Genomic DNA, 27,866 nt, shown 5'->3' on the forward strand with positions numbered 1-27,866 from the left:
CTATCCATATTTCTAGGCCATAGGAAAGTGAGCAGCTGGCTGGCTGCCTGCTCAACATGGGCTGGACAAAAAACACCCCTATCCCTAAAATTATCAGCCACAAGCATGTAATAAAGGCAAAATAGCAACTCCTGCTCGGTCATGTTATGATTCTGGGTCTTATGCAAGTGTCTTTATCTGTCTACCATATAAATGCTTGTTTCCAGGACTGGTAAACTATATGGACTAAATATCAATGCTACTTTGGCCTCAAAAGTACAAGACAACTCAACTCTAATCTGGAATTGTAGAATTTAGGGCTGAAGAGAGATGGTGACCCAAAAATCATGGTGGAGGATGAGCCATTATATGCCCACAGGGAAGGCAGGGACTGGAGAGTCAAGCCACCAAACCCTGGGTCCATCTGCCTCCCAGGCACTGCTCCTAGATGTCCTGTGCATGCATGCATGTTAATTCACTTCAGTCATGTCTGACTCTGTGACCCTATGGACCATAGCCCACCAGGCTCCTCTGTCCATGGGATTCTCCAGGCAAGAATACTGGAGAGGGTTGCCATGCCCTTCTCCAGGGGAGCTTCCCAGCCCAGGGATAGAACCCAGGTCTCTTATGTCTACCTGCATTGGCAGGCAGGTTCTTTACCACTAGTGTCACCTGGGAAGTCCCCTCTAGCTGTCCCATGAGTATCTAAATGCAGCATATCCCTATATGCCCTTTTTGTCCTTGCCACAAACCTCCTTCTCCCTTTAGGCCCTCCAAAGGGCACCACTACCTACCCAGTCTCCTCCTAGTCCTTGCCCATCTAATCCAGACAGTCCCCACAAACAGGCAGTTCCTCCCTCCAAAATATGTCCTATGTCCATTCTTCTCACTCCCTCTGAAATATGTCCTGTGTCCATTCTTCCCACTCCACTCTAGCCCACAGCACCAGTTTCTCCTTTGCTGTCTCTGCAGCAGGCTTCTGTCTGTCTCCCTAACATCAGCCTGCCTGCTTCCAGTCCCTTCTCCTCTTAGCTGCCAGGCTTACCATTCTTTCTGATCATTTGTTAAAGTGGGTAATAGCCTGAATAATATTGTTGAAGGAAATGGCAAATCACTCTAGTGTTCTTGCCTGGAGAATTCCAGGGACGGGGGAGCCTGGTGGGCTGCTGTCTATGGGGTCGCACAGAGTTGGACACAACTGAAGCGACTTAGCAGCAGCAGCAGCAGCAGCCTGAATAATGGCCTCCCAAAGATGTACATATCCTAATTTCTGAAATCTATGAATACGCTGCCTCTCAAGGCAAAGTGTACTTTGCAGATACGAAAGGGTTTTGAGATGGAAGAGAGTATCCTGGATTACCCAGGTGAGCTCAATGTAATCACAAGGACCCTTACAAGAGAGAGGCATGGGATGGTCAGAGTGGGAGGAGACGTGATGATGAAAACAGAAGTCAGAGAGATTTGAAAACATTATACTTCTGGTTTTTAAGACAGAGAAAGAAGCCATGAGCCAGCAAATGCAGGTGTCCTCTAGAATCTAGAAAAGGCAAGGAAACATTCTCCCCTAGAACTTCCAGAAAGAACCAATTAGCTGACACCTTAACTTTAGCCCAGTGACACCCATTTCAAACTTCTTACCTCTAGAACTGGAAGATAATACACCTGTGTTGTTTTAAGCCACTGAATTGGCTTCCCTGGTGGCTCATGGGTAAACAATCTGCCTGCAATGCAGGAGATGTGGGTTTGATCCCTGGGTTGGGAAGATCCCTTGGCAAAGGAAATGGCAACCCACTCCAGCATTCTTGCCTGGAAAATCCCATGGACAGAGGAGCCTGGTTGCTACAGTCCATGGGGTTGCAAAGAGTTAGACACAGCTTAGCAACTGAACAACAAAGCCACTGAATTAGTGGCACTTTGTTGTATCAGCAATAGGAAACTAATATAGTGGGTTTCAAATAGGATTAAGTACATGTATATTTAACCAATGAAAGCTGTTTCATTTTTAAAAAATATTTATTTATTTGGTGGCACCAGGTCTTAGTTGTGTTATGCAGGATCTTCAATCTTCGTTGCGGCACACGGGATCTTTAGTTGTAGCATGCAAACTTGGTTGCGGTTTCCCTGACCAAGGGTCAAACTCACACCCCCTGCATTGGAAGCATGGAGTCGTAGCCACTGGATCACCAGGGAAGTCCCAAAGCTGTTTCATTTGAAACAAAAATGACTGCCCAGGTATCTGATTGACTCCAGACTAAGCTCTCTGAAAAGACTTCCTCTGGCCAAATCTGAGTTTTAATAGCACAGGCAGTTTGATGGTGTCCTGATTCTGTCATCGTGGTGTGGTCACCAGTCCAGAACCTGACACTGCCCAGGGCATCACCTACTGAGGAAGGCCGTACTTTGCTAACACCACCTCATCAGTCTTCTGTTTAAGTTACCTCCAGGGCTTTCTTTGCCCTTAGGATCAACTGAAATGCCAAATCTTGGCTTCCAAAGCCCAGCTCAGCTAGCTCCTGTCCACCTCCTCATCCCTGTCCCCTGATCGGTGCATCTCCTGGAACACAAGGCATTAGCTCCCACCCCCAGGCTCTTTCGCACAGTATTCCTTTTACTCAAAGTGTAGTTAGTCTCAGCTCCTCCTGCCCCGCTCTGGCCAGTTTCTTTGAAAACATGAGACACATTTTTCTGGGACAGAAGTCCTCTCCTAGGGCAGGATGTGTTCCTGTCCAGAGTGGCTGTCCCTGACTAGCAAGGCAAGTCTGTCCATGGTGAACAGCCCAGGCTAGAGAGACAAAAAGACCTAACTGTGGTTTAAAGAACTTGTACACATGTGTATGGGAAGGTTCCAAGTTCACTTACCTGACTCCTAGAATTGCCAGAAGAGACCCCTGGGCAGTTCACCCCAACCTGGGCTAGACCCACAGCCCATCCTTAATTAGAGTCAATGTATCCCCAGGCTTCCTGGGACTTGTTTCTTGTCCCAGGGCATATCAATGGTTACCTGTTTCAATCCCAGCTTTGCCAGTCACCAGCTGGGTAAATTCCCCAACTTCTCTAAATCCAGTTTGCTCCTATGTGAAGTAGCAGTAACAACAGCTCCTTACTGGATAGGGCCACAACGAGGCCTGAAAATGTGGTCCTGCATATGAAGCACACAGAATGTTCCACTGGAAATGGACACTGATACATATAATCTAGACCCTACTTGTCTTTCTATCAGGAAATGATGCTCTCCGTTTCATTAACTAATGGAATTAAATTTTAATTATCAGATTCACTGGTGGGATGTGGTTAGCCATAGATCTTGTTCTCTGGGTCCATTTTGTCTGAATCACAGTACCCTTTCCAATGGGCCTTGGATGAGTCAGCCCATTTACTTGGCTTGTCCCCATGGCCACAAGCACCTCTTGCCCTGGCAAACATAGAGGCCTTGTGACTGTCACTCTTTCTACCTCCACTGGTGGCTCCCCTCCCCATCAGTCCATTCTCCTGATAGCTTGGGGCTGTCAAAAAAAAAAGAAGAAAGAAAGAAAGAAAAGAAAAAGGGAAGAGGGCCTGCCCTGGTGATCTAGTGGTTAAGAAGACACGGGTTCGATACCTGGTCTGGAAAGATCCCACATCCTGTGGAGCAACAAAGCCTGTGTACCACAACTATTGAGCCTGTGCTCTAGAGCCCATACTCTGCAAACAGAGAAGTCATAGCAACGAGACACCCACACACTGCAACTAGAGTAGCCCCTGCTTGCCGCAACCGGAGAAAGCCCACATGTAACAATGAAGACCCAGCACAGCCAAAAATAAATAAATGAAAGGAAGGAAGGAAGGAAGAAAGGAAGGCGAACTGATTATTTTACTTCTTGCTACCACTCTCAGTGACTCTCCCTGCTTCACAGGAAGCAGTATCTCCATATACCATGAAATTAGAATAAAAACCTCCTCATTCACCACAGCCTCCAAGACCTCCCTTATGCCTCCTGGCTCCTCTCTCCTCAAAGGACCAGATTCCCTCTTATATTAGGGGTCTTTGCATGCGATGTTCTTGCTACCTGGAACACCACCTCCTCCTAGAAAGCTTTCTCCAACCCTCAGAATAGAAGAGGCCATGAGACTCTGCTTTCTAGTGCCTCCTGTCTGTCGTGGCTGCTTGACTGTGTAGTGATCTGATTAGGGGCTGTCCTCCAGCCACATGCGGAGCCCACAAGGTGGGGAACAGTTATCTAGCTCACCATGGCATTCCCTGAGCATGGAGCCTGGAACACAAATGCACTCAATAGATGTTTGTTGTATGAATGAAGGCGGGAACAAACAAATGAAAGGATAGTGTTACTTAACAGGAATTCTTTTGTGAAGCCTTTTGTAAATAATACCTGTTGAATTATTTTTGGTGTAAAAATGGACTTTCCTATACTACTGTCCCTTCATCATAGTAAATCTGTTATTTCCATGTCCCTTGTAAAGATTTTGTTTTTCCCTTCACTACATTGAATACATCTTCCTCCCATTAATTTTCCCTTCTTGAGTAGCTTTTGTGAGCACTTTGTGCTTTAAGAAAGGAGCGCTATTTGGTGTATACAATATTCTCTCAGCTTCCTTGGTAAGAAGACTCTGGCAGCTTTCTCACTGTTGACACTAACTGGTACAGCTTGGAACACGATGTCACCCCTCCAGAACTCTCGCAGACCTAGATAAAACTTATTCTGTGTCTCCAGTCAGGAACAAGGTGTTTGGAAGCAGCACCTTATGCAACAGAGCTGATGCAGGGCCATCCCTCGGAGGCAAATGACATGAAAATGATGGTGTGTGGAGAATGTGCCTACAGTGTCCTAGGAACTAATGATTTTAAAGCTTCTCTGGCAGTAATTCAGTTTTTATTTTATGTTTCTTAGAAAAATGAAGGCTTGTATTTACTATATGTGTTATCTAATATGCAGAAAGGCAGATAGGGAAAGGTATCCTGTGCTGATAAGGACTTCCATGGCAGCTCAGTCAAAGCTGCCCTCTTTGCAACTGGCCACCTGGCCCTGCACGTGCTCCCTGGGAGCAGTTTCGCTCGCTCTTCAGCGTATCTTTTTGTTTCCTCATTTCTATGGGGGAATGGTGCATACATACAAAGTCGTTGACTGTTCTTACTTTATTTCAGAAATGTGCAGGGCTGAGGCACCTGAATTTTTCCTCAAATACTTTAAAGCAAATTATGTGGCGGAACCTCTCATGCCTGCTCCCAGAGGAATTTCCTTTGAGTGCTCCCTCATATCTCAAAAGCTTATGTAACCTGACACAATTATCTAAAAAGCCTTGGAATCCAAAAGAACAGAGATCTGAGCTAGGAATGAAGGTCGGAGCTGGGAAAGACATGTTCTCTCCTGCCTAGGGACTGGGTCATACTTCACTAGGACAATGCTCAATTCAACTTCCAAAGAAAAATCTTAACCCCTTGACCAGGGGTTGTACTTGCTTATTTTTCGGAACAAGGAATCTCTTGACAAGGTGCTCAAGGGGCATTACAAAGCCTTAGACCTGGCTGGCGGTTAAAAATATTTCTATAACCATCTTGAGCAGCTAGTCTTCCCAAGATGAAAGCAAGAGTGGCTTGGACCCATTCCAGAGGATAACTGACTCAAAGATCAACCCATCCTGAGAGTCAGGGTCTCCTGCCAGCAGTTAGTGCTGCAAAGCGGGTGGGGGTCTGGAATCCATATTTTCACCAAGTAGTAGTCCAGGTGATTCTGATTCAAGCCCAGCTCAGTTCCCAACTCAAGAGAGAAGGAGAGGAAGACAAAAACTGTAAGTGCAGACCTAAAATTGGGGCTCCACGAGGAGATGACCCCACTGTGTACCCAAGAGCCCTTGGGCCAAGAAGCTTCTCTTTCTCCTTTTTGTTTTCACTTTTATAAATCCCAGCCCTGCTTGCTATTTGCATGCCAGCGGTGAGGGACCTCCAAAGAGAATAGGCACCACTCATAGGTGGTTGGCTTTTCAAGGAATTTGCTGGAGAAAATTGTAGACAAGGCAGTGAACAAAACTCTTCTCCATCTGGTTTCAGTTTATTAAAAAAAACAACACACATAGGCCTCCTACCAGCAATCAGAAAACAGCCACAGCTCCCCAAGTAGGGTATTAGCCACGAGGGGTGGGACTGAATTATGTATATGCAAATGAATTAAACCAGCCAGCCAACAGCAACTAAGTTTTGTATCTTTTGCAGTTGTTCTGCCAAGAAAAGGCCTGAATCAGGGTGATGGAAGCTGTAAGGAAGCAAGTTTTGGAATTAGTTTTTAACAACTTGCCTTAATTCTACCATTGGGAGACATGTTTCTAATCCAGAGGCAAATTTTATTTATTTATTATTCTTTTATTTTCTTGGAATAGAGAAGGGCTTATTGCAGGGCCAAACAAGGAAAATGGGTGGCTCGTGCTCAAAAACCCTGAACTCCCAGAAGCAAGTTTTAAAAGGTTGATAGTCTTTTGCCTGGGTATTGCCCACTGAATAATGCCAACCTCCTTGGCTGACAGGGGACAGAGCAGAGTGTCTGGATGGCTGAGTAATCACTGAACTTCTTACATATAGAATTGTGGTACCTGCTTCATTCGGATGATGTGAGGATAGTACGTAAAATTAAGTATGAGGAAGTCGAACACAAGGACTGGCAAGCAATAGTAAATGTGGCAGAGGATTAGGAATAACTCAGAGCTGCCCTGCAGGACTCAAGATGACCAGTTTCATCTGGAGTCAGCCAAGCTAGCCCAGTAAATGTTCTCAGCTGGGACTTGCCTTTCCCCTGGGACTGGTCCAGAAAACCCTTGAGAGCAAATTCTCTTAGTGTTTCCCAAGCTCAAGGGCCCTAATCCCCAAATATCTGCCTTCAATCCTGGAAGCAAAGAAGTTCAGGGAGGGTGCTGGACACAGTTTGAAAATACAAGGAATACTTCTGGCTTTCCGCATGTCCCCATTCCTTCTGCCCAGTAAGCGAAGGGCCTGGCTTCCAAGTGCACAGCTAGAGGAGACGGACGGGGCACTCATTCATGCCTGGTGAGTTGACAATCTCCCAGGCATTTGTACCACATGAGTGGTGTGCTGGGGACCACAGGCACCCAGCTGCCTCTGGGCTCAACCCTCGCATGTCCACGAGCACTTCAGGTTCAGTTTGTCCAAAACAGACTGCTGTCCCTCGCAGGGATGCACCAACAAGACGCCCAGCCTCCCCTCGTGCCTTGTCCCCAAACCCATTTCCTAGCCAACCAGGACAGGGTCTTATTTGCTCAAGACCTTTCCCAGCTCTCCTTTGCCCTCAGAATGAAGTCAGAGGTGGTGAAACATTGTTGTTTAGTAGCTAAGTCATGTTCAACTCTTTTGGGACCACATAGACTGTAGCCCACCAGGCTCCTCTCTCTGTCCACGGGATTTCTCAGGCAAGAATACTGGAGTAGGTTGCCATTTCCTTCTCTAGGGGATCTTCCTGACCCATGGATTGACCTTGTATCTCCTGCATTGGCAGGTGGATTCTTTACCACTGAGCCACCAAGGAAGTGCATGGCAAATGTAGCTCTGTGTTAACACAGTTCTCGGTCTTCGAGCTCCGGTATACCTGAGTTTGAATCTTGGGGCTGGTCCAAGATTCAAACTTAGGTGAACCTGAGTTTGAGACCTTGAACAATTTTCTTAGCCCCTGGAAGCCTCAGTTATATTTTATATTCCTTGAATATAAAATAGTAATGATGACACCCACTGCTGCTCCTGCTGCTAAGTCACTTCAGTCGTGTCCGACTCTGTGTGACCCCACAGACGGCAGCCCACCAGGCTCCCCCATCCCTGGGATTCTCCAGGCAAGAACACTGGCGTGGGTTGTCATTTCCTTCTCCAATGCATGAAAGTGAAAAGTGAAAGTAGAGTCGCTCAGTCGTGTCCGACTCTTAGCGACCCCATGGACTGCAGCCTACCAGGCTCCTCTGTCCATGGGATTTTCCAGGCAGGAGTACTGGAGTGGGGTGCCATTGCCTTCTCCAGATGACACCCACTACAAAGGGCTATTGTGAGGCCTCTGCACTGAACCCAAGGCTTGGAACAGAGCAAGAAGTTTGGAGGCCAGTGCATGGAATGAAGACTGAGGATGAGCTGGGAAGGGTGTGGCTGCCAGAACTAGAGAAGATGATGAGACCAGTTTTGGACATGCTGAGTGTAAGGGGCCTATGGGTGTCCAGGGGAGGCATCCAGGGGCAGCTGGACATGTGGGCCTGGAATTAAGTCTTGGCTGGAAAGGAGCGTGGGAGTCACCAACATGCGAGTAGGAAGATGAGCTCATGGTAGGGGAGGGACAGAGCATGAGCCCTCCACAGCCAGAGGTTCACCCACAGGGAAGAGAAGCTTATGAAGGAGGCCGGGAGGGAGAGCCGGACAGGTAGGAGGGAACCCAGTAGCAGTGGCTTTGCAGGTGCCGAAGGGAGAAAGGGCCCAGGGTACAGAGGAGTTAACTGAAAGCAAAGATGTGTCCTTGGTATTTGAGGACTGGACTGTCATTCACTGGTGACCTCTGGCGTGGCCAGGAGCCGGAGCTGACTCAGAGATAGAGTGGGAGAGAGGAGAGTGAAGATGGTGACCAAGACAGTTTTCGAGAAATGCAGCTGAGAAAGGGGGCGGGTGTTGTGGGGAGGAGAGCATGAGAACAATGCTTGGGGAAAGGGATACAGGATTGAGTGAGAGAAGTTCTTTATGGTGGTTCCCAGGGGGAGAGGGCAGAGCCAAACTGGGGTGCATGCTGCCAGAAAGGAGCCAGTGGTTAGTTGTTATAGCCACAGTGCCCAGCACAGGGCCAGGCACACAGTAGGAATGCAATACAAGTTTGCTGTCTTTGAGGACGGGGAGGGATGGGGTGTGGAACTGGGGCAAGGGGGTGGCCATCGGCAGGAAGAGGCTCCCCTCTGCCATGGGTGAGCAGAGAGCAGGGCCTCCTTGGGATTCTGCTGCCTCTGAACCTGACCACAGAGGAAGAAAGGGGTGATAGGCAGCGCTTGGCTCCAGAAACACAGTGTGGTAAGAGAACAGAAAGTGAGCTCTTAGAGACTACCACTTGGCAGGCCCCATCCTGGATTTCTGTTCCTCCCACCCTCACATCCGACAGTCACCTTCACTTTAGCCCCTTCAGAGCCGTGCCCTCCCCAAAGGCCAGAAGGTGGTGCCAGTGAGCTGTTGGACTCAGCTGGAGCCGACTGGAGCCAGACTGCCAGCCCCCAACCCACCTCATGGCCCTCCAGAGCCTGGGGCATGCTGAAGGTTTGGCTCACCAAGTTTCTGATTAAGGAGTTGGGTGGGTGGTGAGGGCAGGGTGAGACTAAGGGAGACTGTGGGTTGAGGGCCTAGAGGTGAGGTGGTTCAGGGGCTCCGCTCCTTCTGGTTGCCCTTCATTCCTCTGCCCCTGCCAACCCTGCCTTATCTGCTGGGGCTCCTGCCCTCTGCTCCTCCTTCTCCCTGGAGGGCCCTGCCAGCCCAGACTCCTGGTTCTGGCAGAGGCTGGTTCTCTGCCCTTGGGCAGGCACAGCCTGGCACCAAGCCTCAGACAGGGCTGGGCCAGCCCCTCCCAGCCATGACTGCCTAAACCACCTTCTTTCTATTTCCAGAATGTCTCCACCTGATGAAAGGTAAGGAGTCAGCTGCTCAGGTGGCCACAGTGGGCTGGAGTATATATCCTGGTAGGAAGGCCTGGCCTAGGAAGTGGGATGAATTTCTGGGAGAGAAGGGTGTTAAATACAAATGTGGCAGATCATCCACGAGACCCAAACCACACAAGACAAATATTTCTGTCTAAGGTGGCGCAGTGTCCCAGAAGCTGAACTGAAAACATGCCCCACCCATCCTAGCATCCTACACTCCACAACCAAAGACAATTCCCTAAATTCCCCTCTAAGCAAGTCTGTCTCCCCAACCCACGCTTCCCAGTGGGTCAGAGCCCTTCATGGTTCCTTCCCAGGAGTGCAGGATCTTGTTTCTCAGACTCTGTCCTCACCGTGCTTTCCAACTTCCACCTCCCTACCCTTTTTTAAAAATTTTACGTATTTTGGCTTCGCTGGGTCTTTGTCGCTGTGCACAGGCTTTCTCTGTTATGGTGAGCAGGGGTCAGTCTTTGTTGCGGTGTGGAGGCTTCTCATTGCAGTGGCTTCTCTTGTTGTGGAGCACAGGCTCTAGAGCGCAGGCTCAGTAATTGCAGCACACATGCTTTGTCCCCCCAGTAGCACGTGGAATCTTTCCAGACCAGGGATCAAACCTGCATCCCCTACAGTGGCAGATGGATTCTCAACCAATGGACCACCAGGGAAGTCCTCCAGCTCCCTGCCCTTTGACTCCTACTCTGGCAAGCTCTGGTACTACCTGTGTGGCCTTAACCTTGAAGGCTGCCTGAGACCACCCCCACCCCCACCCCCCGCCATCCTCTCCTCTACATCCCCTCCACAGTCCCAAGGGACTTAATGGTCTGAAGCTGCAGAAATCACACTCAGACTCTCAGTAGGGTGCTGGGAGGGTGTAGGTCCCACAACCAGAGTCTACAGCTCATATTGGGATGCCAGGTCAAGGTTGCTGTGTCCACCTGTGAGACTAGGCCACAGGTTCAGAACGATAGGAGTCAGCACACTTTGGAAAATGAATGTTTCCGTGAGTTTCCAAAGAATGATGCAGACCAAGGGAGTCACCAAAAACACACACATACACAAATGTACTTACATGCTATATAGGGTAATGGCATGGGGAGAGACATGTCATTTGTGTATGGACAAGCTATGGAGTCCATGGACAGAGTGTACACAAATATAGGCATACACAGGTACACAAGGTCATGTACCCAGGGTCAGACACACACACCCTCCCCAGCCCTGCCTCCCAGGGCCAGGGCTAACTTGTCATCCATACTTAAACAGTAGGAGGAGGAAGAAGTAGAAGCTCAGAAGTGGCTCTGGAAAGGACCTCTTAAGTGGGTCTGTCTCCCTGCTCCTCCTTGAGATGACCCTGGCTCACCAGGGGGCCATACCTGGGTGGCAGAGAAGGCTTCGAGGAGGCATTGCTTTGAAGCCCTGGCACAGAACTTGAGCATCTAAGATAGAGAATGGGCAACATAATTGGGAGGGGTCCATGAGCCCCCCAGGACCTAGTATGGGCATAGATGAGGCACTGGGCAAGGGATCAGAAGAAGCAGAGACCCCCGTACCATGGGCTGACCTACCGGCCTCAGCACAGCGCCTGGCAGTGAGGTGCTGGCACCACTTCCCTGTGCTGGCAGAGCCTGGTATGGATGCCAAGCACAGGGTGCCAGACATGGGGGTGGGCAGAGGGGGGGCCCAAAGGGCCACACACAAACACAGACCTTCATACACACAGGCAGGGAAATGCACCCACACTCACTCACTTTATACCCTGGGGGATCCTGGGAGCAGGGCAGGGATCACCCTGTCTGAGAGGCTGCCCTCACTGACTTCCCCGGGTGTCCCCATTGGCCTGGCTCTTGGGGTCCCTGGGGTTGGAGAGTGGGCTGGAGTTAATGGGAGGCCTAGATGCTTCCTCAGAACCCCCCTCCACACACCCGCGCCCACACACATACACTTGTGTGGCAGGAGGACGGGGCGGGGGGGGGGGGCGGGGGGGCAGGGGGGAGGGATTGTGTGGGGGGTAGATTGTGGGGAGGAGGTTTGCTGCAAACCCAGGGCTGGAAAGTGAAAGGAAGTGGGGGGATTGCGGGGCAGAGACTCCCAAGAATCTGGTCTGTTACCCTGCTCCACCCAGCCCCCAGCCCCAAATCGGTCGGTGGCCGCAGGTAGCTTAGGTGTGAGCGTGTGTGTTAGACACCTGCGGCCGCTCAAGGCGTGGCGCGTACGCCCGCGTTGGCCTAGGCTGCCGGGTGAGGGCGGGCTGGTTCCCCGAGGTGTTCTGGCAGGCACGCTGGCCGCGGAGGTGCGGTCAATGTGAGGATGGAGGTTGCGTGTGTCCTCTGGTGTCCCGACCAAGTGTGAGCTGTGCATGTGCTCACCTGGCAGTCGTGGCTCAGCGGACCAGCGCAGGAGTGAGCGCATGCGGGGTACTAGGGCTAGACCTATCGCACCTCTCCTGGGCACGGCCAGCCGCAAGTTGAGCAGTTGAGCAGCAACTTTGGGACTTGGTTCCGGCTTCTTCGAAAGCTGATCTGACCGCGGGGGCGGGGCAGAGGGCGGGAGGTAGAGGTGGGGGCACCTGCCTGGCAAGGGGTGCGGGCAGAGAAGTAAAGGAAAGCCCCGCCCCTTCCCCGCCTCCGTTCCGCCCTCGCCCCCGCCCCCGGGGCTCTTTAAAAGCTCGGCCCGAGGGCGAACAGAGAAAGCGAGTATCCCCTCCCGCCCCTGGCTGGTGTCCTGCTGCACCCCGCGTCCCAGCCCCGAGTCCCAGTCCCTGCTCTTCAGCCCAGTCCCTGCCCCGCCCCGGCCCGGCCGCCATGGAAAGCTGGCCCTGGCCGTCGGGCGGCGCCTGGCTGCTCGTGGCGGCCCGTGCGCTACTGCAGCTGCTGCGCGCAGACCTGCGTCTGGGCCGCCCGCTGTTGGCGGCGCTGGCGCTGCTGGCCGCGCTCGACTGGCTGTGCCAGCGCCTGCTACCCCCGCTGGCCGCACTTGCCGTGTTGGCCGCCACCGGCTGGATCGTGTTGTCCCGCCTGGCGCGCCCGCAGCGCCTGCCCGTGGCGACTCGCGCGGTGCTCATCACCGGTGAGTGCGCGGGGCGCGGAGCGCGGCGACTCCCGGTTCGAGGGCGGGACCGGACACCCAGAGGGCTCCCTGTGGGCATGCCAAGGCAACGCGGGACCCCCAGCCGAGAAGTGGGGAAGCCCCTCTCCCCTGGGTTCAGGGAGCCAGCCAAGTAGGAAGCGCAGGGCACCTCCCCAAGTCCGGGTTGACTACCTACGGCTTGGGGAGTGCTGAAGGGAAAAGGAGGCAGGGAGTGGGCAGGTGCGCAGGGGAGACTGCGAAAGGAGCCTCCTGGAGCTTGGGGTTTATGCTATGTCCCTCTCCAAGACAGCAGTCTTCCGACAGAGGACACTGCTCTGAGGGACTTCAGAGAATCCTCACCCCTTGAACTCTGCCTAACATTCCCACGTGGGAGGTCCTGTCTCTTCCCTGGGACCAGGAGGAATAGGCTTAAATGGAGAGTTGGGACCCCCTTCTCCCAATTGGCTCCTTGGAGTTCAGAAAAGCTGGAGGTCATCATGAGGGACAGCTGGACATTCAGCCACCTCTCAGATCCCACCACCCAGACCCAATCTGTGAAGGAGTTGTCCGGAGTTTGCATTCATTACACCACCACCATTCTTCCTGGTCCTCTGTGCCTGGGAAGGAGGTGAGGTCTTAGAGAGCTGGGCTCAGGTGCTTCTGGCCACCTTGTTGAGCTCTCTTTGTCTGGAACAAGGACACTATCACCAGAAGGAGGGAAGGAGGAGCTGAGACCCAGAAGTGGAGAGGGAGAGAAAAGTCAGTGGGCACTACTGTATAGGACACTACTGGCTCTAGTATTGGGGAGGGGGAGCCTGGTCTCTCCCCTAACGCCATGGCTTTGGACAGGTGCTCGGCCGTTCTGCTCTCTTGCACTGGTGAGTGGCTTCTCAGAGACCTCAGTCCAGTAGGGGGCCCTGCATGATCAGAGGAAGCTGGGAAAACTTCCCAGAGGAGGCCATCCTTGAGCTGGGCCTCAGAAGATAGGTGGAGATAGGTAAGAGTGTGGAAGGTGTTTTGGATCAGACAAAGGGTGTGGGACAGAGGCTTGAGGCAGGAATGAGCATGGTCTGTGGGGGAGGGGGGCAGTCACTAAGCAGTCTGGCTGCTGAGATGTGGTGAGACAAGCATTTGTTTCCTTGGAAGGGGCCTTGAATGCCCAGCAAGAAGCCAGAATGTACTGAGGTGAAGGTAGCAGGAGGGTTTGAGCTTCAGTAAAGATGGTGGACATAGAGGATGGCTCAGGTTGGGTGGGAGACATGTGAGTTCAGGGTAGAGTGAGAAGTTTCAAGGGACCCCAGTTTTAGTGGTTTGAGGAAGGAGAGATGACAGACTTCCTGGTATGAAAGCAAAGAGCTTCTGCCCCCAAGGACAGGGCAGCTCCCCTCCTGCCTTCTAACTAGTGAGTTCCGCCTCCTCAGGACCCAGGTCTTCTTCAGATGCTAGTGCCCCAGGCAGTCTTTCCTGGGATCTCACCTCAGGTCCTTGTGCCACTACTGTTACATCTCCTAGCCTTGAGCTTGAAAGTGAGGTAAGACTGAGTCTTCCTTCAGTTCCGGTTGCAAAGTCCCGCAATGGAGGAGGGGAAGCAGACTGCCCAACCCACCCCATCTAAACATCGAGAGTTGACCTCCAAGCTTCCCAATGCCCCTAAACTCTGGGGTTTCTTCACTCACTACTACTGACTGCAGTACAAGTAGGTGACCAGGCCCTGACTCACTTGCTAGGAACACTGTGCCTTGAGCCTGCCAGAGCTGCCACACACCCCTCCCTGGGAATGCTCCTGAGAACCCCTAGCCGAGGCTACTTGGGGAGCTCAGCCCTGGGGTCAGGGTTTGGGTCAAGTGGCTGGGTGCTTTGTGTGCACATCTGTGTACTGCTGGGCAGTATGGGTCTCATGGGAGAGAGCCATTGTTGTTCACGCCTCTCTGCAGGTAGGTTGGAGGTATGCGTAGGTTTCTGAGTGTGTACAGGTGAGCAAGAGGGTATGAAAGGTGTGGGTGATTGTGTTGGGACCTCAGAGCTGAGGTTCTGGGAGGCCTTAGTTTCCCCGTGAAGGGCTTGTCTGCTCTGGAAGGGAGCTTAGGCAAGTGGGGAGACACACACACACACACACACACACACACACACACTCACTCACTCACTCCCTCCCCTCCTCCAGCCAGACTTGCCCAGGAAGTACCCCTCAGCTGGGGCTGGCTAGTGGGCTCCCAGCTACACAAAGCCCAGCTTGCAGTCCCCCAGCTTTGTTTTCTCCCTCAACAGAGAGAACGGGGGGAGCTGAACCACTTTGTAACCTCTGATCAGCAGGACCACCATGGGGGCAGGCTCTAAAGAGCTTCCTTCCTCCCTGGTCACCCCCCTCCCCACACCCCCTCTTGTTGACCACCCAAGGAGCTGGATTGGAATGGGAACAATCAAAGGAGCCGGGGTTTATTAGACCCCTACACTGGCTCTGCCTCGTGGTTTATCTCTCTGCATACCAAAACCAGGAAATTAAGCCTCCAAGTGGTAACTGACTTCAGATCTCATTTGATGGATGTGGGAAGGGATTCTAATGCAGGTCTGTTTTTGTCTTCATCCACTGTGACCCTGTCCTGGGGGCAAGTTATTTGAGGCTCAGAGAATGTCCCAGTGTTGCCATTCACTGGAATTCCAAGGGTCAAGCATGAGGTGGGGATGGGCCTCCAGCCTGCCTGGAGCCTGGAACAATAGTAGAGGGTGCTGAACTGGAAAGGAAGGTGGAGCTCAGGTGGTACACGGCCTAGATGATGGGAACAGAGCACGTTGGCTTTATCCTAAGGGCCGTGGGGAGCCTTGGAGAAGTTTTCAGAAGCAGAGGGTATTGTCATTTTGGGAAGGATCCCTCGGGCTACTTAGGCAGAGAACGGATTCAAGGGGGCAAGGTGGGACAGAATGAAAAAAGGGGGCTGCTTCAGTGTCTAGGTAAGAGGAAGAATGCTGGGCAAGGGCAGTGAGAAAGGAAGGGAGGCTAGGGAGTAATATCTGCATATGCGAGCTGAGGCCTGATCTCAAGCAGACCAAAGGACATCAGGGCTGAGGCTGGGTCTCAGCTGGGACTGGCTGACCTACCAACAGAGTCCTGACCTTACTGTGTGCCAGCTGAGTGACTTTGGGGGAAGCAACATAGCATTACTAGGTCTCAGTTTCCTCATCTGTAAAGTGGGGATCATAAGCTATGTTTGATAGGGTAGCTATGAGGGGTCGGGGAGATGACAGCTGTGAAAGAGTTGGTCCGCAGGAGCTCAGCCAGGGGGTCCAAGCCTCCCAGAGATGGGCCTAGGAAGGGAGGGCTGCTGATGTTGTGAAGTCGGGAGTCGGAAGCCTGGATCCCATCCCAGCCATGGTGACCCTGGGTTGTCTCAGGCTGAACTGGGCCATAGTGGAGTTCACTGGCTGTCCATCCTTCCCTGACCAGGCTGTGACTCTGGTTTTGGCAACGCGACGGCCAAGAAGCTTGACGCCATGGGCTTCACAGTGTTGGCAACCGTGTTGGATCTGAATAGCCCTGGGGCCCTAGAGCTGCGTGCCTGCTGTTCTTCTCGTCTGAAGCTGCTACAGATGGACCTGACCAAGCCAGCAGACATTAGCCGTGTGCTGGAGTTCACCAAGGTCCACACCGCCAGCACAGGTCAGTAGGCTCAACTTCGCCAGGAAAGGGCATGGCTGGGCTGAGATTGGAGGTGTGCTGCAGGACTGACCTGCAGCTTCCCTACTGGCTCCATGCCCTCAGGTCTGTGGGGCCTGGTCAACAACGCGGGCCAGAACATCTTTGTGGCGGATGCAGAGCTGTGTCCAGTGGCCACTTTCCGCACCTGCATGGAGGTGAACTTCTTTGGTGCACTAGAGATGACCAAAGGCCTCTTGCCACTGCTGCGTCGTTCAAGTGGTCGAATTGTAACCGTGAGCAGCCCAGCAGGTGAGGGTCCTCCCGCACTGGAGCAGAAAAGATGCCTCTGCTGGGCGGGGAGAGATATTGGAGTCCCCGGCCCAGGCTGAGGCATCCCCCACTCCCAATCCATCCCCAGGAGACATGCCATTTCCATGCTTAGCTGCCTACGGGACCTCCAAAGCAGCCTTGGCGTTGCTCATGGGCAATTTTAGCTGTGAACTTCTGCCCTGGGGTGTCAAGGTCAGCATCATCCAGCCTGCCTGCTTCAAGACAGGTGAGGCTCAGGGATTTGGGGGTGGGGCCTGTGGGGGGAGAGCAGGAAGGCAGGGTGGGTGTGGTCGTCTCTGGAGTGGGATTGGGTCTGAGGAATGGGCGTGACTTTGGCTGGGGGCGGGTCTCAGGTTGTGAGTTAGAGAACTGGATCTGGCTTTGGCTTCCCTCACTGACCCCACTCTGGCCTTGGCACTCCTTCCGCAGAGTCAGTGAAGGACGTGCACCAGTGGGAAGAGCGCAAGCAGCAGCTGCTGGCCACCCTGCCTCAAGAGCTGCTGCAGGCCTATGGTGAGGACTACATCGAGCACTTGAATGGGCAGTTCCTGCACTCTCTGAGCCAGGCCCTGCCAGACCTCAGCCCGGTGGTAGATGCCATCACCGATGCGCTGCTGGCGGCCCAGCCACGCCGCCGCTATTACCCAGGTCATGGCCTGGGGCTCATATACTTCATCCACTACTACCTGCCCGAGGGTCTGCGGCAGCGTTTCCTGCAGTCCTTCTTCATCAGTCCCTATGTGCCAAGAGCACTACAGGCTGGCCAGCCTGGCCTTACCTCTGCCCGGGACATAGCCCAGGACCAAGGCCCTAGACCGGATCCTTCTCCCACTGCCCAGTGAGCAGGTCACATGTAGAGCAGCTCCAGCAGAGGAGGTTCCTTGTGCCCTTGCTCCTCCTCCAGGTATTCTGACCCCCAAGGTCTGCCCTAGAGCCTGGCCCAAAGGACCCCACCCCATGCACTGCCGATGCCACAGGCCAGGCCTGGTGAGGTGAAGGCTTTCCAGTGAACCTCTGGGCCTCTCCTGCTTCATGAGCCCAAACAGACCCTCCTGGGCACAAGGCTCCACCATACAGCTTGCAGAACCCAGCTGGATGGGGAGTTTAGTTCAAGGCTTAACTAGAGCCTTAGCCAGGATCCTACAGACAGTGCCTCTGCAAACTAAGGCGAGATTAGGTAGGTTGGGGACCCCCTCAGGATTATTTCTTGGCACCAGTGCCTCAGTGCTGTGATTTGAAGGGTGAACCCTGTTTCTTGACTGGCTCAAGGATTAGGGCCCTGACCACCCACCCCAAGCCCCCCAAGGCACAGGGAGGCTACATACTCACCTTATTGCCACTTTTTTAATAAAGACAAATTTTTATTTCTCCTAGAATGGGGGAGATGCTCTGTTTGCCTAGGTGACAGGCTGTGGCCGTGTGACAGACTGGAAACTGCCTGGGCAACCCCCGGGGCTCAGCATGGGGGCCGAGGCTCTGGGCACAGGACCTGGTTTACATCCAACCCCCTTCAGTGACCTTGGGCAGATCAGGTATCCATAGGTTTCCTCAGCATGAAATAGGGATAATGACCCCAGCCCAGAGAGTTGTGGTGCTCAGTGAAGCAAACAGGGAGCCCTGGGGGCCCTCTAGAGTCAGAAGCCCACTCCATGAGCCTGTTGGAGCCTCCAGCAGGGAAAGGGGCCATCTGCCACCGACCTCCTGCCCCGAGGAGCCTGGCTGCACAGGGACAAGGCCAGCCGAGGGCTGCCACCTGAGGAAGGGAGGTAGAAAGCTTAGGTGGGGGTGGGCTCAGCAGGCCTGAGGCAAGTCAGGGATCTGGGAGAGGGGCCAGGGCCCAAAGGAGACAGAAGACAGCTGGGCTTAGAGAAGTTTTTATTATCTTGGAAGGGCAGAGCTACTCCATTTCCCAAGAACACACATACTTTATCCTGGCCATGGCTCTAGGGGGCCCACTGAGGGAAGAGAAGTTTTACGCTCCTCCCAGGGGTTCTCGGGTTAGGGAGGGACACAAAAGTGACCACATGCTTCTCAGACACGTCAGCGGCTGTAAACACAGGGCTGAGGGGGCCTCCTTGCTCTGGAGGTGGGGGCTTGGTCCATTCTTGGTGTGGGAGCAGGTGCCCAGCCCCCCTGCAGGCCCAAGAGCAGTCTTGGAGAGGGTCAGGGAGGCAGGGCAGCCACGGGGACAGCATGCTCCCCCAGGGCAAGTGGGTGAGCCGTGAGCTTTGTCACAGCACACGGACACACATGTACACACGCACTGGGGAGCCTTGGTCCAGGGTGCTAGAAGATAGGGATGTAGTTGTCAATCTTGGCCCGGTGGCGTTGGGCAATGCACTCGGCAATCCACACAATGTTGCGACACTCCTGCTCCTTGAGCTTCACAAAGGCATAGAAAACACCAAAGTGGAACTGGTTCAGAAAGGCTAACTTGTTCAGTTTCACCTGCAGACACAGGAAGGAGTGGTGTGCAAGGGGCTGGGACCAGAGTCAGGCCTGGGCCGCCAACCCTTCCCTTCGACAAGCAGGTCCAGCACTCACCTCGTGCTCGAAGAATCGGTCCTCCAGGGTCTTGTCTCCAGGGTTGCTGCCCGCACCTTCGAAAAGCAGCTTGTACTCCTGACGCAGGAGAGCGGGGGCGGGGCGTGGGGGGGAAGGGAAGCATGAGCACGAGGGCGCTGTTGGGTGTGGGGTGGGGATGTGGGTGCCAACAGGCCTGCCCCCTGCCCCACAGTCAGGGCACTCACCGGGTAGTAGTCGGCCACGTTCTTGACCTGCTCATAGTCGTCGGCTCGAGCCAGCTGGGCCAGGCCCTCCGGGTAGAGCCGTCCACAGTGCGGGAAGAGCTTGGCACGGTCCTCCTTGGACAGCTCTGTGCCGAAGGAGTTAATGGTGATGATGAAGGCGCGGCGGTCTGCTTCAAACTGTGGGGCCAGTGCACAGGTGCCGGAGAGAGAGAATGGGAGGGAGGCAGTAGTCAGTCAGTTATCAGGGCTTCCCCACACCAGGGCCAGAGCCCCAGCAGGCGGGACAGGGCCAGGCACTCACCTCCAGGATGGGGCACATGGCGTCGGCCGTGGTCCCGCCCAGCAGGGTGCAGAACTTGTAGAAGGACTCCAGGTAGGCCTGTGCAGGGCACAGGGCTCAATCAGCCTAGGCAGGGAGACTCGAGGCGGGCCTGCCAGGCTTCCCCCTGACAGTTCCTTTCTTCCCTCCCCAGCTCCTTTCATGGTTAATCCAAATGTACCCGTGGACTTGGCAGGGCAGCCCCCATGTCAGAGCCCCCAAAACAGCCACAAATTTTCACTGGGCATCAGCCAAGCAGCAGTAGCCTGCTGCCTCCCCCACCCAGCAGCAACAGAGCAATTTCTGACCCACTGCCTGCCTCATGGTGCGGTGCCCCTCACACTCTCATCCCACAGAGGATCAGGCTCAGAGAGGGGCCCTGTCTTGCCCCTGCTTCTCTGCCTGCCTTTTCTCCAAATCTCCCCTCAGCCTCAGAAAATCACGTGTTGATGGGCTAGTGAAGAATGGTGACTCCTGAGAGTTCATGGAGAGGGCCTGGACTGGGTGCCCCAGCCCCTCTCAGCACCCCACCTTAAAGAGCACCTCCTCCTCTTCCCATGCCCTAGGCAGTCACACAGCAGGAACCAGATTGTCAACCCAGCTCCTGCTGAGGGATGGTTATTGCCTGTGCGGACGTCAGCCCTGCAGTGCGATAGCTGGACACTCGGGCTGCCAGTGGGAACAAGCACTTGCTGCCCAGGCAAATTGGATCTGCCGGGCGTAAGGAGAAGGCAGGTCAGCCCAGGCCTCAGGTCCCTCCAAGGACTAACTCCTGAGACCAGCCAGGCCCAGGCTTCCTTCCCTGAACCTCTTCGTGTCAAGGAAGGGGGGCAGAGTCTCATGACCTCTGGGGAGCTTCCTCTACTCAGATCCTCCAGGGTCCCAGCTGGTGGCACAGCCACAGGGACTCTGGCTCCACAGGCTTCTGAGCTGGGGGTGAGAGCTGGGGAGGCAGGGGAAGCTTTCTGTGTGGAGGTCTGCCCTCCAAGCTGCAGAGAACATTCCACCCACTGTATGATGTGGGCACGGGTTCTACTGGCCTAAGAGAGGAGGTGAGAATGAGACCCAGGAGTCCATGAGCCCAGGCCAAACCTGGCCAGCAGCACTGGGCAAGCTGGGCTCAGGGGAAAACCCGAGGGGACCACTGAGTCACAGGAAACAAAACTCTAGAACCAGTCAGGGAGTAAGCAGCTTGGGAAGGGAGAGTGGACCCCAGCAGAGCAGAGGACTTGAGGGATAGAAATAGCTGCCAATCCTACCATGGATTAGTGGCACTAGTTTCCTCTGGGACCATCCTCAGCCATCTCCTTTCCTATGACCAGTCAACTTGGGTGTGTCCAAGTCTTAGGCCTGTCCCAGAGGGAACTGCAGTTCCTCTCTGTGGGGGAAGCCACCAGCCTTTGCTGAGCTGTGCTGACCCTGAAAAGACTAACCCCAGGGTGGTGGAGGCTGGTGGAATAGGCCCAGACTTTCTTCTGGAGGCTGAGCAGCTGAAGAAACTGGCAAGACCCCAAAAGGCCCAAGTACCAAGGTCACCTTCCCACCCCAACCCTGTCCCCTGGCGTCTGCCAGCCCATGTCTGCTGCACCAGCTGCCTACGGTTCCCACCCGCTTCTGGGGGTCCGCCTAATCTCCCATCTGTGGCTACTGGGCTGGGACATGGCCTGACAGGCGGGCCTGGCATGGTGCCCACATCATTGGGTCGGTGTTTACAAGCTGGTGCCCAGGCAGCCCTCGCTAGTGACTCCAGTTAGAACCAGTCAGGCCCGGTGAGGGCATGGGTGAGGCTGAGGGGACAGCCTCACCCACCCCTCACCCTGCCTCAGGGCAGGGAACCCGGCAAGGAGCCAGGAGCACTGCATGGGGGGTGGGTTGTGAACACTAACACACGAGAGCCAGCTCTCATGCCTGCCCCACGCTCCCCATCTCCCCATTAGCAGAGGAGAGCACTTGCTTTGCAGACAGGCTGAGCCAGGTGCAATGCACAGTGCTGCCCAGGGTCTAGCAAGTAGCTGTGGCTTCAGGCAGCCCACCCCACTTTTCTGAGCCCTCAATCTCCTCTTACAACTGGCATACTGATGCCTACCTAGCTCCCAGAGCAGCCCCAAGTACTACAGAAGCCAACAGCCTTCCTGCCTCTCATCTCATCCCCTCTAGTCTGTCTGCCAAACTCTGATGATACTCTGCCCTGCTGAAAATCCTCGCTGGCTGACCCTGCCCTACAGGGTAAAAGTCAAACTTCTGGCCTGGCATTCAAGGCCCTGGGGCACCTGATCCTGTGCTTGACTTGATCCTTTCTTTCCAGGTCTATCTCCCACTGTCCAGCCGGAACCGGCACTTCCACAGCAAACTGCCTGCCACTTGGCTCGTGTTCCATACCGGCTTCTGCATGTACTGGCCCTGTGCCTCCACTACTACAACCTCCAGGTGGGCCCTTCACCCACCTGCACACTTGCCCTGCCCTCTGGCCCAGACCCCTGCAGCGAGACTGGAGGGCGTGGGCTCAGGCTGCCACTGTCTTGGCCACCTAGTTCCAAGTAGGGAAGGAGAAGAGCCTCATTGTAAAGATCTAAAAGACAGATGTTCTCAGGGTTAGGTCAGCAGGGCTGTCAGCAAGTGTTACTTATCTTCAGGCCCCCTTCAGGGCCTGCCCACTGCTGACCCATCAGAGGTCCTCACTATGGTCAGAGCTCAGTCTGCCCCAAATGGTCCTCACTGGTTCCTGGCCAGCACCCTTCCCTGGCTCCCAAGCCTGCTCCTAACCTCTTTGAGCTGGGGCAGTGCTGACCCAGCAATCCCAAGCCCACTCTATTTTCAGGGCTCAACAGCTTGTGCACAGCCTGATGGGAAGCAGAAGGTGGGTAGTGTTGAAGATGGTGGCACGTGGCACCAGCCCTAGACCTGGGAAACAGAGGGACGCAGGGACCTGGCCACATCTGGCTGGGTCCCTCTCCCACCATGCTCAGGTGCTCCTTGCGGGCAACAGTCCAGGTGGGGTGAGCCTGAGAGTTATGGCCTGGGTGGTGGCCAGTGAACCTCCTGGATGCAGGGGGAGTGGCAATCCAGGAGCCCTAGCCATTCCTGCCGATTTTATCTGGGCCCAAGGGATGGAAAACCTGTTCCATGCAGTTTTGCGCCAGTCACGGGAGCCAGAAAGTGAGCAGATAAGCCCCTGGGAAAGGAGCCCATGTCCCCTGGGAAAGGAGCCCATGTAACTGCGTCCTGTCCCAGCACCCAATAAATCACCAGCCCACCATGTCCACGGCCCCACCAACCTACTTCACCACCACCATCGGGCCCGGGGGCACTACCTTGTACAGCGTGTTGCGGATGATCTCGATGTTCATCTCATCGAGGTCCTGCTCTGAGATGCAGTCCTGGAAAAAAGCCGCTGGAAGGAGAGACATGGTATGAGGGGTGGGCTAGCAGACTCTCAGCCTAGGCAAGAATCCTGCTGATGCTCAACTCCCCCTGCAGGGCACAGAGGACCCCTGCCACAAGGCCCATCTGGCTGGGAAGTGGGGGGTGGGGGGTGGGGGGCACATCAACCTGGCCTAGACTATTGCCTTAGAAGTGACCGAAGCCATACTCCAGGCCATGTATATTGACCTGAGTTCTCCTGCCTTCTTACTACTAAAATTGATTTATAAAGGAGGCGGCCGGCCATAACATGATCTAATCGCCTCTGGGCAGACCCAAGCTCAGATCATGCCAAAGACAGGCTTGCATAAGAGGCTGTGACATCCTCCCTTCTCCAGGGGCAGCTGTGGATTCAGGGCCTGGCGCCCACTTCTCTGCATTTCCCAGGAGGGCCTGGGGCCCACATGTGGAAAATCCTTTTCCTCAGAACAAGGCCTGAGTATGACAGCTGGGTGAGCAGGGACCAGGGACCCAGGGAACCATTTTAGGGCTGGAATTAGAGGCCAAAGCAGAAGAGGGCCCTTTGATCTCCAGGGAGCTCATGGACTGACTGGTCTGTTTCTTCTTTAGAGATGGAGAACCTGAAGAAGCCAGCAACAGCCTAGAACTAGCTCAGAGTTATCATGAGAGGTAAGATATTGAGTAGATAAGGCTAAGCAGGTAAGGCCTATGCCTCTTAGTGCAGGACCAAGTGCAGCTTTGGGCCCAGCTGTACAATCCTGACAGCTTCCTGGAGGTGGTGTCCTGGGGACTAGCATGCTGGCTATGAAGACATTAGTTGGCGATAGCCTTAGTGCCTCTCTCCAGCCCCACTCCAAGGCAGGCAGGAGCCAGTGCTGCCTAGGGGGGGCCCTGTAGGAAGCTCCCGGTTCCCCTTCCTTCCTTGGCTTCTGACATGAACTCTGCTCCTGCTGGACACTGCCTGACTTGGCCCCTGGGACCTGCTTGGTGGAGCAAGTGAAGTTGTTTGTGTCCCTCTTCTGCCTCATGGGCAGCAAGTCACTACAGCGCAGCTTAGGGCCATGGTCTGTCAGAACTCCCAAGACTCTGAGGGACCCAGGCGCCCCGAGCTCAGCCTTCCTCTGCATTCTGAGGAATCGGCCAGATTCACGAAGTTAGATCGTCTGAGTCAGGCCCTGGGGGTAGTCAGCCTGGCCCAGTGAAAGCAGCAGGAAGGGAGCAGAAGGCAGGACGAAGAGAAGAGAATGGGAGGCGAATCAGACTGGAAGAAAAAGGTAAGCAGCCATGGGTGGGCCCCACCTTCTGGCTCTGGGCTGCCCCCAGGGGTCCAAAAAACCCCACCCAGAGGCACTGACATTGATGCTACTGCTCGCCTCTCCCTCCTCCCTCTCCCTCCTCCGCCAGGGCCAGGGCCGCTCACCCAGGGGCGTGTCCACCAGAATAGCATTGTAGAGCTCGGCGGGTGTCTGTGCGATGTTCACGGCCTCCATCTGCTCGAAACTGCCAAGCGGGTGGCACTTAGGCACAAGCTCGGCGATAGAGCGCTGGTGCAGCGTGCCCGTGATGAGCAGGATTACGTTGTCGATCATGTAGCTGTAACTGCGGGAGGTACACAACAGCACAGCGCCCTTAAAGTCTGGACACAATGCCGTGCCCCATCCCCCACGTGGTGCAGGCCGTCAACCCCTCAACTGCAAGCACCGCCTCAGGCTCCTCTCCCTGTCCAAGGGTGCCCCCTCCTTCAGCACCAGAAGCACAGGACAGACATGGCCCCCCATGAGGGATGCAAGGGGGGTACTTCATGCCCTGTGAGTGAGCAAGTGACGGGGAAGCAGGTCACTAACTGCCCCCCAGGGCTTTAACCAGGGTTTTGGCAGGACGTGGGAAGCATGGGTGCACGGAGGTGGGACACACAGGCCAGCTTGGGGGATGAAAGAACTGAGAGATGAAAGCATGTTCTAGGAAGAGGGAACAATGTGTGCAAAGACCTGGAGGCATTTGCTGAGCGGCAGACGCATTCGAGGAACTGAACTCTGTCAGGGCTGGCAGAGGGAGGGGAACCAGGGCGGTGCTGCCAGCGCCTGGAGCCTGGAGGCGGGTCCCATGGGCCCGGCTGAGGGTCCTGACTTCATCTGGAGCGTGAGGGGTCATGAGCAGGATACGAGCAAGAGCAGCACAGTCACTCTGGCTGCTGTGGGGAGATGGGGGTGGGGCGGCAGGGGGAGATGGCCAGAGGAGGGGAAGGTTGAGGAGTTGGGTAGGAAGAGGTGTGTCTAGGGAAAATCAGAGACAGTGGGAGGCCCCCTCTAGAGCAAGGCCGCAGGTCAGACCGAGACGGACAGGTAGACAGCTGTCCTATGCAGCCCACTGCGAGAACAGGGCGCTGCTTCCTCCTTTAGGGCTTGAGGCCAGTGCGAGTCATCCACCCAGGATGGCCTGGAGGGGACCCAGAGACCTGGAAGGAGCTGGGGCTCAGGTCAGTGCCCTCCGGCCCAGAAGGCCGGCTCTGGACAGCGCACGGGCAGCAGATGGGGCTGGAGAGCGGGGGCCTCCCGGTTCAGACTTGGCAAAGGGCTCTGCCTCTGCCCGTTAAGACAAGGCCACAAAGGGGCTGTGGCCCAGAGCTCTATGTAGTCACCTGCGTGAGGAATGGGGTGAAGAGGGACGGAGGGCCCCAGTCGGGCTGCAGGAGCCACAACACTCCTACGGCTTGTTACCAGTGATGAGCTCGGGGCATGAGGGGGGACTGCTCCAAGGCCAGAGAGAGGCTCCCACTGAAGGGTGGGAGCTGGCCTAGCGGCTGCTGCCCTGAACACTGAGCACAGACCCCATCTAGCTGTCAGGTGGGCCACCAGCTGTCTCGTGACAGTACCTTGGGCACCCAGTGTTGAGACTGTCCAAGGTAGGAAGTGCCCCCAACTCCAAGGGAAGAAAAGCAGGAAGGTGGTGGCCTAGGCCTCAGCTCAGGGCTAGCTACTGGGGGAGCTCCCACAGGGCCTGCCAGGAAGGCGGCAGGAGGAGAAAACCACAGTTCCTGTCCCGACCTGACCCCCACCCCCCTGCTTGCTACACACTCCCCTAGCTCCCACCCAGCCCAGCGCCCTGCTATGACCTCTGCTCTCCTGGGCTTGGGGCCAGGCAGCTGCCCTCTCTCCGCCCCAACCCGGCTGGGTCAGCTGCAGAATGTGTGCTGAGAAGAGACAGGCCTGCCTCCTCAAACCGAGGGCGGCAGACAGAGGCTATTCGCGGCCACGAGGCCCAAACGGCCAGCCTTTTGTCCCTGACCTGACCCAGCTGGCAGCATGGAGGGACTTCGAAGAGAACCCGCTAGGTAGGGTTCTGTGCTGTGGTCTCCAGTCCCAGCCCGCACTGTCCCCTACCCTGCACAGCACAGCTATCCTGCCCCTGCTGCCTCGCATGCACCCCAGGACCCACAACATTCCACTTGTGACCCATCCAGCCCCACTGATGTTCCCTAAGAGAGCCACGGAAACCCCACGCCGAACCTGAAGATGCTCTTTCATGCTCTCACCAGGTTTTGGACAGGCAGGCGGGGAACACCGTACCTCTTCAAGCTGTACTATCCAACCGATCCCACACCACCAGCATCAGCAGCCCCACTGTCAGAGGATGTAAGGTGCAGAGACTGCAGGCCCCAGGCCCTGTCACCCCACGAAGCAGACGAGCACGATGTCCCTTGGCCAGTGTCTACATACCTCTACCCATGTCCAGGTCTGCATGCCCTGACTCTATACTCCCCATCTTACCATGTCTTCTTAGAGGACTCTCCACAAGTCAGTTTCCTTTCTCTAAACCTCCCCACTCCTTGTACCACAGGGTATTCATGTATGTTGAACATGAGACTGGCATCAGAGCCCTCCTGACCTGGCTCGGAGGTGAGCCCTGTGGGAAGACTCCACTGTCTGGCTTTGCGGCCGTCCCTCCAGTGATGTGGAACAGGCCAGCTATGATTCACCGACAGCAGATGTGGGGGCTGGTGATAGCCCACCGCCGGCTGCCCGCAGACTCTAGAAGTCTGCTAGAAGTCCTGGCTGGGCACCAAGGGAAATGCTAAGCCAAGTAAAGCCCCCTACTTCCTTCCAAGGCCCCCCTTCTATCTAGGTTAGGCCAGCCTTGGATGACCCTGCTCCAGGCCCAGCAGCTCCCTCCCCCAGGTCAATGACAAAGTTGCTATGGCAGCAGCCCCTGCTTCTCTCCCCTGCCCAATGAGAGCCAGGATCTCCTTTTCTGGGATGAAAGGAGGCAGGGCAAGGCAGAGATGCTGCTGGCCCAGCTGTCCGCTCTTCCCCCAAGGTGAAGGCTTTCAGCAGGCAGGGAAATCCTCCTCCTTGTCGTAGTCTGGCTTCAGCAGCTGCCTCCCTGCCCCCAGAAAGTCACTCCCCCAGCCCTCCCCTTACTCGGCCTTAATAGGAGTGAGTGAGGTTCCAGCTGGTCAGCGTCTCCCTCCAGAGAAAGACAGCTGGGGAGTGGACAGGCGTCTGCCCGCCAGGCCAAAGAGGCCCTCTTGGGGTGGGAGTGGGGCAGTCTGTATTCTTCTGCCCAGAGGCCTTCCTTCACCCTGTGCCTTCAAAGAGTCAGCTTGGGCTGACAGAAGTCTTGGGATGGAGTTCAGAAAGCCACTTCCTCCAAGAAGTCTTCGGAGCCCCCAGCCAAGCCCTGTCCCTCTGCTGTGCCCTCTGGCGCCACCTGCTGGAGCATGATGGCTTACTCCCACGGTCTCATCACCTTGGCCCTGGGGGCCAGGTCT

At 55.1% G+C, this 27,866-nt stretch overlaps 2 protein-coding genes across 5 annotated transcripts in view; one reads left to right on the forward strand and one right to left on the reverse strand.

Moving 5' to 3' along the window:
* The first annotated feature begins 12,307 nt into the window (after window positions 1-12,307).
* Window positions 12,308-27,003, forward strand: HSD11B2 (hydroxysteroid 11-beta dehydrogenase 2). 3 transcript variants are annotated; one of them, XM_086351286.1, is made up of 8 exons: window positions 12,308-12,687; window positions 16,127-16,339; window positions 16,442-16,627; window positions 16,737-16,874; window positions 17,078-17,161; window positions 22,023-22,144; window positions 23,708-23,767; window positions 26,634-27,003. In XM_086351286.1, the coding sequence occupies exons 1-7, from the start codon at window positions 12,423-12,425 to the stop codon at window positions 23,720-23,722; spliced, it is 1,023 nt and encodes a 340-aa protein (XP_086207412.1). In that variant the 5' UTR covers window positions 12,308-12,422; the 3' UTR covers window positions 23,723-23,767; window positions 26,634-27,003. The 3 variants fall into 3 exon arrangements, with proteins under 3 accessions (XP_086207412.1, XP_086207411.1, XP_086207410.1); XM_086351285.1 differs by lacking the exons at window positions 23,708-23,767; window positions 26,634-27,003 and having other exon boundaries at window positions 22,023-22,391; XM_086351284.1 differs by lacking the exons at window positions 22,023-22,144; window positions 23,708-23,767; window positions 26,634-27,003 and having other exon boundaries at window positions 17,078-18,024.
* ATP6V0D1 (ATPase H+ transporting V0 subunit d1) overlaps window positions 18,507-27,866 on the reverse strand; it is a 39,186-nt gene continuing 29,826 nt past the window's right edge. Inside the window, exons 3-8 of one of the 2 annotated variants that reach the window (XM_086351313.1) lie at window positions 24,519-24,697; window positions 23,029-23,108; window positions 19,700-19,777; window positions 19,399-19,575; window positions 19,193-19,270; window positions 18,507-19,030 (exon numbers count right to left, since the gene is read on the reverse strand). In XM_086351313.1, coding sequence (XP_086207439.1) covers window positions 18,935-19,030; window positions 19,193-19,270; window positions 19,399-19,575; window positions 19,700-19,777; window positions 23,029-23,108; window positions 24,519-24,697 — 688 coding nt within the window. In that variant the 3' untranslated portion in view covers window positions 18,507-18,934. Of the gene's footprint in view, window positions 19,097-19,192; window positions 19,271-19,398; window positions 19,576-19,699; window positions 19,778-23,028; window positions 23,109-24,518; window positions 24,698-27,866 lie in introns of both variants that reach the window. The other variant, XM_086351312.1, reaches the window with a different exon arrangement.

This window comes from Bos grunniens, chromosome 18 (assembly GCF_055505025.1).
Source record: "Bos grunniens cultivar Pamir isolate PY7600 chromosome 18, Bosgru_T2T1.0, whole genome shotgun sequence".
NCBI classification, from domain to species: Eukaryota; Metazoa; Chordata; class Mammalia; order Artiodactyla; family Bovidae; genus Bos; species Bos grunniens.